The sequence below is a fragment of the Mustela putorius genome, unplaced genomic scaffold, assembly GCF_011764305.1.
Source record: "Mustela putorius furo isolate JIRA1106 unplaced genomic scaffold, ASM1176430v1.1 tig00537227_pilon_pilon_pilon, whole genome shotgun sequence".
NCBI lineage: Eukaryota > Metazoa > Chordata > Mammalia > Carnivora > Mustelidae > Mustela > Mustela putorius.
Window position 1 is genome coordinate 3,354,666 of NW_025422368.1, and position 17,749 is coordinate 3,372,414.

The 17,749-nt window shown below is 50.1% G+C and overlaps 1 protein-coding gene across 1 annotated transcript; it reads left to right on the forward strand.

Moving 5' to 3' along the window:
• Positions 1 to 142: 142 nt before the first annotated feature.
• Positions 143 to 8,457, forward strand: KRT74 (keratin 74). The gene is made up of 9 exons (XM_004774746.3): positions 143 to 899; positions 1,530 to 1,744; positions 2,131 to 2,191; positions 2,670 to 2,765; positions 3,237 to 3,401; positions 4,590 to 4,715; positions 6,155 to 6,375; positions 6,820 to 6,854; positions 7,341 to 8,457. The coding sequence occupies exons 1-9, from the start codon at positions 429 to 431 to the stop codon at positions 7,550 to 7,552; spliced, it is 1,602 nt and encodes a 533-aa protein (XP_004774803.1). The 5' UTR covers positions 143 to 428; the 3' UTR covers positions 7,553 to 8,457.
• The last annotated feature ends 9,292 nt before the right edge of the window (positions 8,458 to 17,749 follow it).

Consider the following 17,749-nt stretch of genomic DNA (forward strand, 5'->3'; position numbering starts at 1 on the left):
TTTGGAGGAGCCCTTTCTCGATAAAGCCAGACATTTCCCCTGCTCCTTGCTGATAGATAAGCAAGAAGGAGGTAGCCCTGGAAAAAGAAAGCTAGGAGATCTCAGAAGGGGATAAGTCCCCAGGTCCCTAATTAAGAGCACAGATAAATGCCTGATTAGACCACCCCAGTCTGCAAGTGCAGCATATTCTGCCGGCTATCGGAAACGCTTTGTTGCCATAAAGAGGTTGGAGATCTCTGTTCTACAAATTACCCATGGCTCCTGGCCCTTGGCACAAGGAAAGAAGATAATGGAGAGACGCCCTTTTCCGGTGTCCTGGGCTTGACAGGATAAAAGGAGGCCACACTCTGCGTGCGTCATCAGAGCGTTCATTCTTTATCCCTTAGTGACTGCTTTCCTCCAACTCTGTCAACTCCATCTTTCCCACCATGAGTCGGCAACTGAACATCAAATCTGGTGGTGACAAGGGTGGCTTCAGTGGGCGCTCAGCAGTGGTGTTGAGGAAGGCTGTGGGCAGTGCGGCTTCTTACCGCGCAGCTGGCAAAGGACCTGGGGCTGGCTTTGGCAGTCGGAGCCTCTACAGCCTTGGAGGGAATCGGTGTATTTCCCTCAACATGGCAGGTGGTGGTGTTCGCATTGGAGGTTATAGCTTTGGGCCTGGCTCTGGGTATGGAGGAGGCCGGGCCACTGGCTTTGCTGGAAGCATGTTTGGCAGTGTGGCCTCAGGGCCTGTGTGCCCATCCATGTGCCCACCTGGGGGTATCTACCGGGTCACCATCAACAAGAGCCTCCTGGCTCCCCTCAACGTGGAGCTGGACCCTGAGATCCAGAGAGTGCGCACCCAGGAGCGGGAGCAGATCAAGGCTCTGAATGACAAGTTTGCCTCCTTCATCGATAAGGTGGGTCTCACGGGAGGAGGATGAGAGAGTTCAGTGAGATGTGAGCAATTCCCTGCTGCCTGGGAGTGGACAGGGCACTGTGGATGGAAAGGTGGCAGCTGGGGCTCCTCCATCATAACATCCTGTAAGCTAGGTAGCACAAAGGAATAAATGAGTATGTTGCTTCTGCAGGGTATTTTGCAGAGAAGGGTGGAAAATTGAGTAAAGTATAGCCCCACCTTGAGAAAGAAGTACTGGGTTTCTGGAGGACAGTTGGATGAATCTCCAGCTCTTTAAAGAAGATGAAGAACTGGTAGTGTTGACTCTAGGAACAACACCACCTGAGCAACACCAATGGGAGGGGAGGGCTCACAGTACAGAAGAAACACTTGGCTGAGTCATCAGGAGGAGCATCTCCTGCGTGCTGAGTCAGACAATGAAAGAAAATTATGGTATTTCCTTCCTCCATGAGTTTTCAGGGATTGGTTTTGTCTAGAAAGCTATGGGATGGGCACTCGTACAAGGTCTAGTTTGCATGGAATTCCAAGAGTCTAGAGTCAACACCTGAGGCTAATGACTTTAAAAAATCTATGTAACCTGAGAGTCAATAGTCTATGTCCATGGACATGGTCACCTCCATTGTGGTCCCAGGTGCGGTTCCTAGAGCAGCAGAACCAGGTGCTGGAGACCAAGTGGGAGCTGCTGCAGCAGCTGGACCTGAGCAACTGCAGAAAGAACCTGGAGCCCATCCTTGAGGGCTATATCAGCAACCTGCGGAAGCAGCTGGAGACTCTGTCTGGGGACAGGGTGCGGCTGGACTCGGAGCTGAGGAATGTGCGAGACGTGGTGGAGGACTACAAGAAGAGGTGAGCAGGCCCCACCAAGATCGTGGGTCATGTTCCCAGAGATTCCTGGGAAAGCCCGATCTCTGTGCCTACATTTTAGGAGAGGAGAGAGCAAGAGCTAGCGCCAGGGGCTCACACCCCTCCCTTGGTTGTGGGGGAAGAGTCTGCCCTGTTTGATGAGAACTTCCTACCTGGTTAATCAGAAGGAGTTTCTTGCTCTTTGATCCAGTGATTGGTTCAGTGGCCAGTTTGGGGAACCTAATAGGCATTTGGATATTTTCCTAGGATCCAGTGAGTGGAATATATATGAGGTAACTCAGGGGCAGAGTCCTGCCACCCGCAGCCTATGTGGCACTCACCTCTAGGAGATCGTGTAGGGATCTGCTAACTTCTCTCTTTGCCCCCAGGTATGAGGTGGAGATTAATCGGCGCACAGCAGCTGAGAACGATTTTGTGGTGCTCAAGAAGGTAAGGGAACAAAGAGCTTATGCTCTCTTTTGCATCCCCCTCCTAACTAACTATGCTCAGGACTCCAGCTCAGGCCTTCTGGAGAGGGGCAGATGCCTGAGTTGGAATGGAGTCATGGTTCTGGCCTCTAGCTAGAGGCAGGATACACACCCAAGCAAAGGACAGAAACAGACAGGAGAGAATTCTCTTCTGGGAAAAGGGAAACTCTGGTCCAGCTTGGCCTTCCTGTGTGACTTGGGGAAACTCATTCTACCTCCCTGGGCTTTGTTTCCTCCAGTGGAACAGAACAACTTTTCCCTTTCTCTATTTTCAAAGAGCCATTGAGTATGAGAAAAAGCAATATTGAATAATTTTATTCATCCATATGCTTCCCTTTGCAGGCAAACAATAGGAAATCAGATGGCTCTGGGAGCAGGGACAGGGAAAGCTCACAAGATGAGGGTTGTATTGACTGAATGTTTGGGGTGTCTCTTGTCAGGATGCCGATGCAGCCTACACAGTGAAGGTGGAGCTCCAGGCCAAAGTAGATTCTCTGGACAAAGACATCAAGTTCCTCAAGTGTTTGTATGACGCGGTGAGGATGCTCCTAAATTTCCCCCACCCCGCCCCTTTTCAGCTGAGGGCTTCACTTGGCTCTTCTGGGGAGATGCCAGTAAGAGGGATTTAGGATAACAGAATGAAGGACGTTTTGATAGGAAGGTGCAAAACTCTGCATGGGAGACCATGGAATTGTAGGATCTTGGTCCCCAAAGATACATGCAAGAGACAATCCCACCTGGGCTGACAGTGATCTTTCACTCAGGCAGAAAACAATGACCCATTGAGGTCCTATACAAGCACAGGCTCTTGACTCTGTGAATTATAGGAAATGTCTCTCACTGCCTACTGCTCATGAAGGATGCATTCTGGTGCTGTGAGCCTTCTCCTTTGGCTCCAACATTCAGATCTGGAGCAGGAACTTCTTCCCACCACTTGAGCCCAGAAGATGAATAGGCAACCAAGGGAGGCTAGGGGACACTGACTCTGTCCTCATCTCTCAATTCAGGAGATGGCCCAGATTCAGACTCATGCCAGTGAAACCTCAGTCATCCTGTCCATGGACAACAACCGGGACCTGGACCTGGATAGCATCATTGCCAAGGTCCGAGCTCAGTATGAGGAGATCGCCCTGAAGAGCAAGGCTGAGGCCGAGGCACTGTACCAGAGCAAGGTGGGCACCAGGGGAATCTCTGTCCTCCACCAGCTTCTCCTTTCCTGGGAAGGGATACCTCCACCAGGGAATGTAAGAGCAACCTTTGTAGATGTGTTGAATGAAAGAATGGTTATAACCAATGCTTTAATGATATTCTATTCAAAAAGAATTCTCAGTAGAGACTATTATCAAAGATGAATTGATGGGCACATTCAATAGAAAAGGACAGGCAATCATCTGATGGAGAAAAGAAGATAGGTGTTTCTGCTGTAGAACAAATATGTTTCCAGGGATTAGGGTTTGTCATCATGGGGCAGAAGGAAAGAGAGTAACAAATATGATGGAGAGCTGCTATGGGAAATCCAGGGTGGGGTAAGGAGTGAAAAGGAAGCCATGAGCTCTTTTCTGGACAATATGGAAAGATTTCCAAGAGGAAGAAGTGGAAGTCTATCTGACTTCTGGGTACTGGGAGTAATGCTTGGAGAAGACCCTTTACTGTTTGCTCTCCAGGGCTTTCTACCTGCCCTGTTCTGGCACTCCTTTTCACATTTGTTAAATCCCACCCACAGCAAAGATCATAGGTTCCTCATCCCCTGTCCATGGATATGCCATCCCCTCTTCTCTGGAGGACTGATCAAGGAAGAGGGGAAGGTATGAGCTACAAACCCTGAGCTAACAATCCAACCACCCCAAGTGTACACACTGCCCTCAGCTTCTGGCCCTCCACTTGCCACTGAGAAAGGGTTTCAGGAGAATTCATGTTCTGTGAGGGCAGGGACCTCACCTATCCTGCTCATTGCTGCATCCTTAGCACGTCGAGTAGTACAATCTGGCCTTTAGCAGAGGCCTCTATATAGAGATGCTTAATGAGTAGAGAGTTCGTCTTACATTTCAAAAGTGCTTAATAAATGTGACCTGCACTTTTCTTTCAGCCAGCTCGGAAAAGACTGCAGGCAGGGCAAAGAGAAAGGATGTGTCCAGTGCACAGTTTCCACTTAGAGAAGTGGGTGGACTTCCTGGTGGGAACCACCACCACACAGCCAGAGGGATGCCCAGGCTCCGGCTCCATCACGCCCTGTCCTGGACACACCTCCCCTGTTTGGCCTCAGCCATGGAATTGTTTGCTTAGGACTCTTCCACTACTTCGATTCGGGGGTGGAGGTGCAGTCCTGTCTCATAACCAACTTTCTATCTCTCGGAAACCAGATCCAAGAGCTGCAGCTGGCAGTAGGCCGGCATGGTGATGACCTCAAACACACCAAGAACGAGATGTCGGAGCTGAACCGGCTCATCCAGAGGATCCGGTGTGAGATTGCGAGTGTAAAGAAGCAGGTGGGCAGCAACCTCGCCAAGAATGTCAGGTTCTTTGTGAAGTTCAATTTCATCCTCTGCGGTGGAGAAACTGGAGCCCAGTTTAGTAGAAAGCATATCTCCCAATTTGGATTTGGGAGCCCCTCAGCCATCTAATGTCTCTCTTTCCTACCTGCCTCTGTACCTTTGGTCAGAGCTGGCACTCTGCTAAGAGCTGGGAAGTGCCTTGAGCTTACTTTGTCTGCCTCCCAGTTTGCAGATAAAGAAGATGGGCAGATGAGGAGAGGGGAAGTGACTTGCCCAGCTGTTATCAGCAGTCAGGACAGAAGTCAGGTTTCCTCCTTCTTTCCTCCTTTTACTCAGACCTTTTCTGCGAGCAACAAACCTGTCCTACATTCCCTTCAGACGTATCCCCTGATGGCAGGTCCCATGCCTTCTCTTCCCACTATACACATAATACATATGGAGGAGTGCAGAGGGAATGTATCCCAGACTCTTCTGTGGCCATTCTAAGTTCCTGCCCTTAAGGTGGGGCATCATCCTGGTGACCAAGGGGGGACAGCAGCAGATGAAGCCCTCCTGGGTGTCCCTTCCCTGTATCATGATACCATGTCCACTTCATCTAGGGAATCCTGTCTTCCCTGAAGGCAGCAAAGCTTAACCACCATGGCAGCGGGGAGATAATATTAAAAAGGTGGGGAATTCTTTCTTTGTCCTCCTCAAAGAACCAGGTCAACTCTACTAGTGATAGGACACCAAGGTGAAAGATCGGAGCCCATTTTCCTCCCTGTGTCCCCACAACCTCCACGCCAGGCAATGTTCGGAGCATGGCAACAGCCTTCCTCTCCATCAGTACAAAGCATCCTAGTGCTGCTAGATGTTTGTCAGAACCCAGTTTCTGAGGTTGAGGTATGATTTCATGCCTTTAATCTCCAGCTCTAAGGGAAGCCTCCCTCACCCAATTCAAGCTGACAAGGGGAGTGTTTAGCCAGATCCTCCTGCAAAACCCTGGAGTGTTCCAGAAACGCTCACTCTTGGTGCTAACAGGTCAAAGGTCCCCACTGGGAGCTGTCCTGCAGACAGGAATCCGACTATAGTGGTGCCTTGTCATGCTGTCTGATCCCTAGAGGCGACTTGGCTGGGGTCTCAGCATGATTCTCCTGGACCTGGTATCCTTTCAGCCTAGAGCCATTGGTGGCCTCCAAGAGCAGGAACTAGTCAACTTCGCAAACATCACAAGTTTCTTCCTATATTCGTGAAATGCAATTACTTCAATAGCTTCTCACAGAAAATCCATCTGCAATAGAAAATAGAGGAGGCTGGGCTATAGTCCTGTCCCTGGAGCCTTACTCACTCTCACCTTGGGTCTCAACTGGGAAGTGAGGGGGTTTTGCTACTGAGCCCAGAAGATCTGAGAACTATATTGCATTCTGATGAGCTCTCTGTTCTTTGGTTTTCAGTGTGCCAACCTGGAGACGGCCATCGCCGATGCTGAGCAGCGGGGCGACTGTGCCCTGAAGGACGCCCGGGCCAAGCTGGATGAGCTGGAGGCCGCCCTGCATCAGGCCAAGGAGGAGCTGGCCCGGATGCTGCGCGAGTACCAGGAGCTCATGAGCCTGAAGCTGGCCCTGGACATGGAGATCGCCACCTACCGCAAGCTGCTGGAGGGCGAGGAGTGCAGGTTGGAGGGGGATGTGGAGGGGAACTCTGGAGAGAAGGGGCTGTGGGTGGCTCCCTGCTGGGCGGGGGACATTTGGGAAGTGGAAGATAAAAGATATAAGGACAGAGTGCTGGTTTGACTGGGGAGCTCAGCTCCTGCTCCCTGCGAGGGAAACTCAAACATGAAGCAGGCAGCACAGGTGATGCTGTCAAAGGGCAAGTGGGATCAGACAGAACAGATTTCCTCACTCCTTTGGCACATACAAGCTGTGGTTCTGGCAGATCCTTTAGTGTCTCTGTGTCTTTATTTCTTCACCTATAAAATGGGATTATAATCTCCATCTCACAGAGTGTTTTAAGGATGAATAAAAATAACATACATGGTAAAGCAGGTGCCCATCAAGGTTGTAGCTGAGTGTAGACACTTCACTGAGGTTTTATCCTTCTCTAACTTTCTGTCTTACAGGATGTCTGGTGAGAATCCATCCTCTGTGAGCATCTGTAAGTATACCTGAGAGATAGGTCTGGTGGGGATTCTGGCTGGGTAGGCAGGCGGGGACCCCAGGATAGGGCGATGCCCCCTCCACTCATAGTCTCCCCCAATTGGGAAGTTTCCGTTACTGTCTTTTGAAACTTCTCTGGCTTCAAAGGAAACCTATTTCCCTTAGACCCATGGAAAGAGTGGCTGAAGTCATTCCCACTGCATTTCCTCTCTGTCTCTCCCCGGGGCATTATTAATGAGAGAGAAGGTTGCAAATGTACACTTGGGGTGTCAGTGTCAAATGGTCCAGGAAACTCCAGGAGGGCAGAGATCGCGTCTGTGTCATGTGGTCCTCACGTCACCCAGAGCCTGGCACTTTGCAGGGTGCTCGTTCATATTGATGGTGTTTCCTGGCTGCTGAGGGTTGCTGGGGACAAGGGAGGATGGCTCCTTTTCTGACTGATCCTTGCTGCCCTTCTTCTTTGCTCTTGGCCCTTCCTCCTCAGCCGTCATCAGCAGCGGTGGGAGCGGCTACTACCATCCCCGCTCTTCCTCTAGTGCTGACGCCGGGGCCAGCAGCGTGGTGGGCAGCTACAGCAGCTCTCGGGCTGGGCAGTCCAGGGCCAAAGGGGCCCGTGGAGGAGACCTCAAGGACTCCCAAGATCTCAAGGGCAAGAGCACCTCTGCCAGTACCCCAGCCAGGAAAGCCGCCCGATAAGACCGAGGGCCCACTCCCCTCCGGATCTGGGAGAAGAGATGCCCTTGCCACCGCCACCACGCCCAGAGATGTCTGCTGTTCCCCATCCTCCACCCCCTGAGTCCTGGACTGTCCATAGTGTACTTGACCACCTGTGCCTTGGCCCCCCTCGCTGTCCAGCTCTGACTGGCACCATCGCCTCTCTATCCTCTCAGGTCCCGTGTGGACACTGACTTCTTGTTTTCCTTACTGCCTTCAGCTGGCAGAAGGCTTTGGGACCCAGGCTATAATTGCCTTCTTGGCTCTGGGAAGTTATGGTCCTCCCCAGAGGGAGAGAAGAGGAGGGAGGCAGAGAGGGAGGGGAAGAAGAATAGTCTTGTTTGGGGCTTAGGCTGGATCAGCAGGTGTCTGGGAAGTTCCCCCTAACAACCCGAGCTTCGGGGGTGAGGATGAAGGTGTGTGGGCACACCGGGAGGGGCACGGTCAGCCAGGCTTTGCCTGTCCCCTCCAAAAGCTCTTTGCTGAATGACCCCTTTATTCAAGAGAAAAGATGTATATGCTCAGACCACCAGCTGTACCCAGCTTCACAAAGCCAAGTGACAGAGAACTGGGGGTTTCCTGCCACCTTGTGTCACCCACCCACTCTACTACTGGTAAGAGATACTACCCTATGATAAGCAGCTGCTATGTGCCAGGCTCCTTGCATGCATTGCCCCTCATGCTTACCCAGCCTGCAAGGTGGGTGCAATTGGCAACCTCAGGACAGAGGAGAAGTCCCAGCCTCCAAGAAAGAGGCTGCAGAACCCGTCCCTGTCACCCACTAAGTTCCCCAGGCTGGGAGTGGAGCCCAGGTCTAACTGACTCCACAGTCTATATTCTTTCCATGGCATATCACTGCCTCTGTAACAGAGGGAATTGTTTCAAACGCTAGGTTTTTTTTTTTTTTTTTTTATGAGGGTAGCATGATTATGTTGCCTTTTTGTCAAGGACTGTGGTATGTGATGTATCTTTAGTCCTCTTGCTAGGGCCATATCCTGCAGTGCTTGTGATCCTCAATTCCTGTTGCTATGAGTTGTGTTCAGTGAGGGGAGCTTGATCCATCTCTGGTGGCACTGTCCAGCCTGGAAGTCATGACTCTTGGTGTAAATATTCCCAAGAATGGCAACACCCAGTCTCTCCATCACTTGAGTTAAGGACTCAGGATTTCTGCTGTACATTCAATAAACTGCCCTTGGTGATATCAGTGTGTCAGTCTTGTCAGTGTGTCAATCTCACCAAATTGCCCACCCCCTAATGATAATGGGCTCCGGCCCACACACGTGTACAAGCCTTTAGGGAGTCTGGAGGCAGATCAGAGCAGGCTGCTCTGGACGTGATCTCAAGGCTGATGGGAGAGATGGACATATGCATAAAACCATGTCCTGGTACAAATCAGGAAAGGGAAGCCCTACGTGGCATCGCTGATTGGGGACCAGGATGTAGAAGCTAAACAAGGAAGGCCTCCTGGAGGAGGAGGAAAGTGTAATCAAATAACTAGAAAGATGGGCACATAGATTCCTGGAGAGAGAACTTAAATCACACTGTCACAATAGGTTTGGGGACAGGTTTTATGTGCTTATTTTGGTGAGGGCTGGGAGATCTTAGATTTTCTGAAGTGGATAGCGGGGCTGGGTGGGATTTCTAGTCCCTCAGCTTTGGTGTGCAGAATTCAGCCCTTGGACGTGCTTTCTGGTCCATCTAGTAACATGGGTGTCCTGAGCTGTTTGCTCCTCCATCCCTCAGGGTAATAGTGGCTGGTCTTCCAAAGACAGGGGCGAGAGGCCCCAAGCTGCCACCTCCATTAGCCTCACTGTGTCTTTCATGTATTATGGAGGTCCTCCTCTGTGTGCCAAGATGCAGTAAAGCTTGGGAAGCACAAGAGCCCAAGAGTCTGGTGGGCTTATTGCCCAAATGCCTCCCTCTGATGTCACTGCTGTGGTGACTATGGGGAATAATGCCCTGGGACTTAAAGAGGGTTCTGTTCTGGCTCAGACACTAACCAGTCACCTGTTACACTCAGACCAACTGAGATGAGCTTTGGACATTTTCCCTCTGAAAAAGGTAGAGAATGATGTCTACCTGTTCAGAGGTTTGCAAACTCTCCAAAGCCCATGGACTCCCTGGGTCATGAACCCCGGGGCCAGAAAACCCTAAGGTCCTTCCCAGCACTGATACTCTGCCTTTCCCCAAAGACCAAATTCCCAGTGACCCAGTAAGAGGGGCTATGGGGGAAGGGATGGGCAGATCGGATCTACAACCTGAGACAGCCTTTAGAGGAACCCATGAGCCATCCATGGAGTTGCCTCCTCCAGGACCAGAGTGCCGGTGTGCCATTGGGTTACGAGGCCTGAGTGCTGTGCCTGGTGCTGGGTGCACAGTGAAGGACCCAGAGGCTAGGCAGATGTGATTTTGGGGAACTGAGGGAACATGTCCTATGCTGGGGTATTGAGGAGGGCAGAGGGGCAACCCCTCTGGTTGCAGTTTATCTGCCTGAGAAATGGAGAAATTCTTTGTAATCTGGGGTCTAATTGAAATCCTGAGAAGTGGACAAGGATGACTTTGCTCTTGCTTTATGACTCAGTTGGACTCCTTTGAAGCCCAAGAGAGGAAGTCATAGAGATTGGACCATGGTCGCCAACTTAAATTCTGTGGGTCTGACTTCAGTACACAGGGCAAAGAGACCGGAAGGAAGATATGTGCATGGAAGTTTTGGTTGGAGTGCAGTCTAGGGGAATGGAGAGTGAAGGAGTGTCCACACTGTCTGGGAGCATAAGTATCTTATTCATTTGCTCTCTGTAGACCTCCAGCAAATGTCCACTTAGGGGCTGAGTCATCTGTTTGGGTGATGTCTGTGCTCACATGGTCTTTGGGCATGGAGACCTCCATTTACACCTTTTATTACGTGGACAACTCTTACTGCTCCTTTGATATTCCATTTGGGTACTCTTCTTGGAAATCTTTCTGAATCTTTAGGCCTGAGTGTCTATTTTCTAGGACCTTGCTATGCCCACTGCTTACATCCAACATGACATTTCCACATGCAGTTGAGATGATCTCTCTGTGTGACTGATTCCATCAGTGCCAGACTTGGGGGCCTCGAGGGCAAGGACTGGCTTTATTCTTTGCTGGGCTTTCCAATTAAGGAAGCTCCACTTAGCAGAGACACCTAGGGATAGGGCTTGTAGGGTCTTCTTACCTAGCACAAATACATTTAAAAGATTTGGGGGAGAAAACCCATGCATTTATGGCCATTTTGACAAAGATGCCTACACCATTCCTGGATATGCTGGGACAACTGGTTAGCCACACGCAAAAGAATGAAGTTGGACTCCCACTTATCATTATATACAAAAATTATGTCAAATCAATTAACAACCTAAATATAGGAGCTAAAACTGGAAAGCTCTTTGAAGAAATAAAGGGATAAATCTTCATGAGCCTGGATTTGGCAAAGGATTCTTATATATGACACGAAAGCACAAGCACCAAATGATAAAATAGATTAAGTTGAACTTCATCAAAATTTAAAAACTTCGGTACATCCAAGGACACTACCAAGAAAGTGAAAAGAAATCCTGAAGAATGAGAGAAAACCTTTGCCCATCATCTATCTGCTAAGGGTCCAGCATCCAGAACATATAAAGAACTCATAGCACTCAACAACCAAAGGACAAACAACCCAGTTAAAACATGAGCAAAGGACTTTAATGGACTTTATTTCTAAGAAGATATACAAATGGTCAAAAAGCACATGAAAGGATACTCAACGTGACTCATCATGAGGAAAATGCAAACCCAAACCATAGTGGAGTACTACCCCACACTCACTAGGACAGTTGTAATTTTAAAAAAAAGGAAAATAAAAAGTGGTGACAGGAATGTGGAGACATTGGAACGTTTGTATGTGACTGGTGGGAATGTAAAATGGTTCAGCCATTGTGAAAAAGTCAGGCTTTTCCTCATAAAGTTAAACATAGGACTAGCATGTGAGCAGTTACCCTCCTTGGTCTATATATCCAAAAGAATTGAAAACAGGTGCTTAAACAAATTCTTGTACATGCATGTTCACAGCAGCATGGTTCACAATAACCAAAGGTAGAAACAGACTGCTATGCTCTAAGTGTTTGTGTCTCCACAAAATTCACATGTTGAAACCCTAATCCCCAAAGATGGTGGTATTAGGAGGTGGGACCTTTGGGAAGTACTTAGGTTTTAGGTCATGAATGGGACTGGTGCTCTAATAAAGAGACCGCCCAGAGCTCTCTAGCCCCTCCCACCACATGCGGACATAGGAGAAGTTGCTGGCTGTGCACCCTCGGCAGTGTGACCATGCTAGAGCCTTGACCTTGGACTTCCCAGCTTCCAGAATTGTGAGAAGTAAATTTCTGTTGCTTATAAGGGGCCAGTCTGTGGTATTTGTTGTAGCAGCCTGATAGGACAGAGACATAGCCTAAATGTCCACAATGAATGGTTACAAAAAATTGTAGTATGTGCTTTGCAACAGGGTATTATTCAGGCATAAAAAGAAATGAAGTGCAGACACGTGCTGTAATATGGATGAATCTTGGAAACGTGATGCTAAGTGAGGGAAGGCAGACATGGAGGTCACATATTGCATGACTCAATTCATATGAAATGTCCAGAACAGGTGAATCCATGGAAACTATGCAGTGGCAGAGACTGGGATAGGGGCATGGGGAGTGCCTGCTACGGGGTACTGCATTTCCTTTTGGAGTGATGAGATGTATGGACATAGATAGAGGTGGTGCTTATACCATCTTGTGAATACACTAAATGCTACTGAATTGTTCACTTTAAAATGGTTAATTATATGTTACGTGAATCTCACGCAAATAAAAAATAAAATTTGGGGGCAGAGGGGTAGCAAGGAAGACACCCAGGAAACCATGTCCTTGGACACGCTCCTGGCCTTTCCCACCATATGGAGAATAGCAACCTGGAATAAAGATGGGGGAGCAGTTGGGGCTAGTAGGGGCATGGAAATAACTAGTGCTCTGTTTGATTGGCCAAGGGCAAGCCCGGGAATTTGCCAGCCTCCTTCTTCCTCTGGCCCAGAGTGCTTGCTCTGTAATTGGAGAATGAATCACACAATGTGAAAGAGGGCAGTCACAATGTATGTGCCCTGCCTCTTGGAGCCGCCACTCTTCCAAGCCTTTCCTCCCTGTGCCTTTCCCTTGGCCTCAAACCTTCTCATTTTCTCACCTGTAGACGTGTTCTCCCTGGCTTCCAAACTTGGTATTGTGCGAGGCTTTCACTGATTCATCTGTGTTCTCTGGTAGAGAAGGTCTCAGTGGAATGGATGCTCTGTGACCTTGAGAAGTCCCCTTGTCCATCCTGTTGCCCCTAGGAAAGGATGAGTTTTCAGGCCCAGCTAGCTAGAACCTCTCATTTTCATGGTTTCGGGGATGTTGAGTGAATGAATGAATGAATGAATGAATGAATAAATGAATTTGATTCCCTCAATTGGTCATCAGCTGGGAGTCACCATGCTTCCCCCCTTGGCTATTATTGAAAAAGAAAGAAGGGGCCTGGGTAGCTCAGTTGGTTAAGCATCTGCCTTCAGCTTAGGTCATGGTCCTGGGTTCCCGGGATCGAGCCTGGCGTCGGGCTCTCTGCTCAGCAGGGAGCCTGCCTCTCCCTCTGCCTCTCCCCCCACTTGTGCAGACTCTCTCTCTCTCTCTCAGATAAATATGTAAAATCTTAAAAAAAAAAAAAAAGATATGATGAAGGTGGAACTGTCCCCCATGTGCCACTAACGGAGAAGAACAGTGAGCTAATTTGACAGGGACCCACTGTCAGGTGGGCTGTCACCAGAAGCCAGTGTATATGTGCTCAGACACATGCCAGCGGCTCGCAGGCCCATACAGCTAGCGTCTGGCCCATCGCAGTAACTGTCAGCCGCAGATCACTGGGACCGCCATGCCACTCCCTAGAGGCCGGATACCCACGGTGCTCACATCCATGACCACCCCCACACCGCTACGCACCCACACGCGCCCTCTGACACGTGCTAGAGCACATCTATCAGCTGGCACAAGCCCTGGAGCCTGGGGCCACAGGAGCAAAATGCATTGCCTGACCTCGGAGGAACCTCTTCGATCATTTTGGAAGGATGCACACAGCACCTGGGCAATCAGGCGTGTGCAGAGAGGTGCAACGGACCCTGAGAAGGAGGATGTGGAGACCGGGGAGGAGCTTCTTAGAGGAGGTGTGTCTTGATTTGTCTTAAAGGATGGGACAAGCTGCCCTAGTGGGCAGGAGGCTGGGGGAACAGCCCAGAGCAGGACATCAGGGAAAAGCCTTGCTGTGTGTGAGAAACACGGAACCACCTCATAGGCTCCCGCCACCCATCTTCACCCAAGTCCTGACACTACATTAACTTTCTTCAGGAGAGCTGAGAAGGCTGAGAAGGAGAGTTTGGGGTCAGATCCCACTGTCTGGAGGGTCTGTGGTGGCAGGAAGAGGAGTGGGAGGAAGTCGGTCCTGGTGAGCACATTTCATCACGCTGAGGTTCGGATGATGGAGGGAGAGCAGGGTCACAGAACTGGAGCTTGAGGGAGACTAGAGCTGGTCCTATGCACCTGAAAACGGGCAGGCACCTGTGCTGGACATCACAGGAGTAAGCCAGAACAGCGTAGAGGCTAAGCATGCACAATCACCAGGCTGCTGGGATTGAGCCCTCTGCTCATGAGCCGTGTGGCCATGTGCCCTCCAGTGAGTTACTTAATTTCTTGGTGCCTCAGTATCTCCATCTGCAAAACAGGGTAATAATAGTATCTGCCTCACACAGCTGTCGAGAGGACTAAATGAGTTACTACATGGGAAGTGCTCAGAGCTGTACCCCACAGAGCTCACAGCGTGTGGTAGCTATCATTAGTAGTATCAGCATCATCATGATTATTTAAGTGGTGTCTCCCATCCACCCCTGGGAGCAGGTGCAGTAGGTATGAACAGCCCCCTTTTTAGAGATGTGGAAACAGAGGCTTAGGAAGTTGGGAGACCTGCCCATGGTCACCTGGCAGGACCTGGACCTGGGTCCTCAGGTTCTCGTAATCCACACCCTTCACCAGAAGCTTAGGGTGGGACTGGAGGAAGAAGATGGTCAGCAAAGCTCAAAGGAGATGCTCCTGGCCCCAGAGCTGAGTGAGGAGTAAGCTTCTCTGGCAGCCACACTGTGGGTGGGAGTGGAGCTGAGTGCCTGGCAGGACAGCCCTTCTCCGTCCTTTATACCCCAGCTCCTCTGGGATGAGCTCACCTTCAGCCTCGCCAGCTGCAAACCTGCTGAACAGCCATCCTGCCCCCAGATGAGTGGCTCTGATTGCAGCCAAGTCCCCCAGAGACTGCATTCCATCCAGCTGGCTTGGGGCTCAGTGCCTCACCTGCCTGGAACTGCAGGGGGTACAAGGGTACGAGGAGGGACCCCTGCGGGGGGCTCACCGGCAGCACGTTCCCTTCCTGAGTCAGTCTGCTGAGCAGAGCTGGCAGGATCAGAGCTGATGTCATCCAAATAACCCAGCTCATTCTCTTTAATTTTGGAGATGATTATTTGCTCAGAGAACCACCTGCCCCTCTCTCAGTGCCTCCAGCCTCTCCCCACCCCCGCTACTCCTACCCACCAGCAGCCACATTCTGCTTCCTTACACTGTATTGCTTAGGTTCTGCCTGGCTCAAGAGCCCTCAATGGCTCCCTATAGCTCATCCTATCACATACAGAGCTTGGGCTCTATGAGTCATCACCTGTGGTTGTCATCACTAGCGCTTGCTGCAGCTGGAGGGTCCTTTCCTCACAAATGCCCTTCCTGGACTGCTTTTGCCATTCCGCATTGCCAGTCTACCCAAGGCTTTTTTCCCTAACAGACTGGAACGCTAACCCCCTCCTCCAGGCAGCCCTTGTGGATTCAGCGTCCCCTCTCCTCTGTGTTTTTTCTTTTTCTCTCATCCAGCAATTACTCTCTTGGATTATACTAGATTTCTTGCCTGTCTCCCTCTAAGACCTTCTCTTGTCGTTTATCAGACCCAAAAGGCTGAGAGTAAGGAGTCAATAGGTCTCGACTGGGGCCATGGGATCACAACAAGCATGTCCAACTGATCGCCACAATGTAGAAACAAAGACCACCCCCCAAAAAAGCTACAAATTATTTAGGTAAATAAAATAAAACATTTTGGCTATAAAATCAAGAACCATACAAATGTCATTTATTTAACAAGCAATTTAAATTTTCCTTGAATGTCTAAGGAAAACTATGGGGTCCTGGAAACTTGGGGGTTTGATTCTCTAATATGACATACTTCCCCACCATTTCACAGATGAGTAAAACTGAGACTCAGAGATGTCCGTGCCTGGCTCCAAATTTAATTCTCGCCTAGAAAACCAAGTGATCCTGATACCTCAAAGGGTGTGAGGGAAGATGAAGCTGGGACATGGGAGGTAGGAAATTGTCTCCAGTCTCCCCTGCCAGTGGCAGAGGTATCCCAAGGCAGGAGGCTCTGCTTCCTCCTACCCCTGAATCTCTCCAGAGACTTAAAGCTAGGGCAGGGCCTTCATAACCTTGCTGAACTGTGGCTCTGTTCTGGTTTCCTTCTGTCCCTCCCTTTTTCCTGCAGCAAAAACACAGCACCCTAGGAGACCTACATGGGCCCACCCTTCCTGTGGGTGGCCCAGAACCCTCCACCTTCCTCTCCTATCATCATCCTCATCAACAACATTGGGTGTTTCATTCCCGATGGCCAGTATCTGATTAACTACTTCACGCTAAGGTGTTAATGACTTGTTAATAGCTTGATGAGATGCTTTTCCCAGGGACACCTGCCTTTGGATGGATCCAGAAACGAAGTTCTTTAAGAACTTAGTGTTGCTCCCCTCAGCACCTGGTAGGTGCTCAGTAAGTATCTGATAAATGGATCAATTGTGAGAAGCCTAATGTTTGAAAAGTGTTTCCTACTGAGTTTTGCACTTGGCGGACACTTGTTAGACAGCGACTATTATGATTCTTTCTAATGGCGAATTTTCCATGACGAGACATGGAAAGATATTCCTTAAGCCTGGGGTCTCTGGGAGCATCAGTCCCTCCTTGTCCTCCAACAGCAGATGACACCGTATGGAGATGTGTTGATCCAGACATCCTCTTCCAGAGGACAGGAAGAAGGAGAGAGAGCAGAGGAGGAGAGGACAGGCTGAGTCCCAACTTCCACTTTACTCCCTACTTTTGGTCGTTGAAATATCTGTTAAACACTGAAAAAGCAGCAGGCACATATCAAGCACTTTACACGGATTAGTGCCTGCAATTGTCACTACTACCCTATGAGGAGTATATTATCCCATTTATGTCAGGGAAATGGAAGCTTCCAGAGGTTACGTGTTACTGGGTGGTGGAGTGGGATTCAGACCCCTGCAGCCAGCTCCTAGTCTGAGCTCCTACCTGGTGGCCTTCTAGCTGGATGTTGGCCCAGGGGCTCCCTGAAGGTGCACTGTCCCTGCTGTTTGGTCGCTGCTCCAACAACCGGCAGTCCTCTGGCACGTGGGAAGGGATGTCCAGAGGCTGGTCTTGGGCCCCGAGGAAAGGTACAGAGGGAGGAGCTGACTGGGAGACATTGGACCCTCACCCAGACCCCAGGTCCTAGGGAACACAGCAGCTCAGGTCTCAGTGGACAGAAGAGTTCAGCACACAGAGGAGGAGATGGGGTTAAAACAGGGTTCGAAGCGGGGTTTTCAAAGAGCAGAGGATTTGGATCAGAAGAGTTGGGGAGAAAAGGTGTTTCAGGCCGCATAGGGATAGTGTGGCAAAACCAAGGAGATATTTGGAGATAAGGAATGTGGGTGAGCTGTCCCTGGCTGAGGCAGGGAACAGTCAGGACGACAGTCGTGGGCAGGATGGGACAGGGCGGCAGCTGTGGGGATGTCGAAGCCTAGGCTGGTGAGCTGTTACGCACGTCCCAGTGAAGCCATACAGCCAGCGAAGCCATCGAGGGGGACATAGGGCTAGGATGGGTTCCAAGAGCTAGGAAAAGCCTTTAGCATTAGACCACAAGCCCCCATGTCCCCTACACTGGGCACCTGCCTGGCACACAGAAGCTTTCAATAGAGGTGACCGAAGGGAAAAAGGAGGGATGGAGGAAGGTGGGGAGGAGTAACTAGGGGGTCTTTGAGCCGAAGGACCA

Excerpts from the sequence above, each read along its gene's own strand:
- KRT74 (XM_004774746.3), top strand. The coding sequence starts at position 429 with ATGAGTCGGCAACTGAACATCAAATCTGGTGGTGACAAGGGTGGCTTC. Across the intron at positions 900-1,529 it reads TTGCCTCCTTCATCGATAAG|GTGCGGTTCCTAGAGCAGCA; the intron begins GTGGGTCTCACG and ends TTGTGGTCCCAG. Across the intron at positions 6,855-7,340 it reads TCCATCCTCTGTGAGCATCT|CCGTCATCAGCAGCGGTGGG; the intron begins GTAAGTATACCT and ends CTTCCTCCTCAG.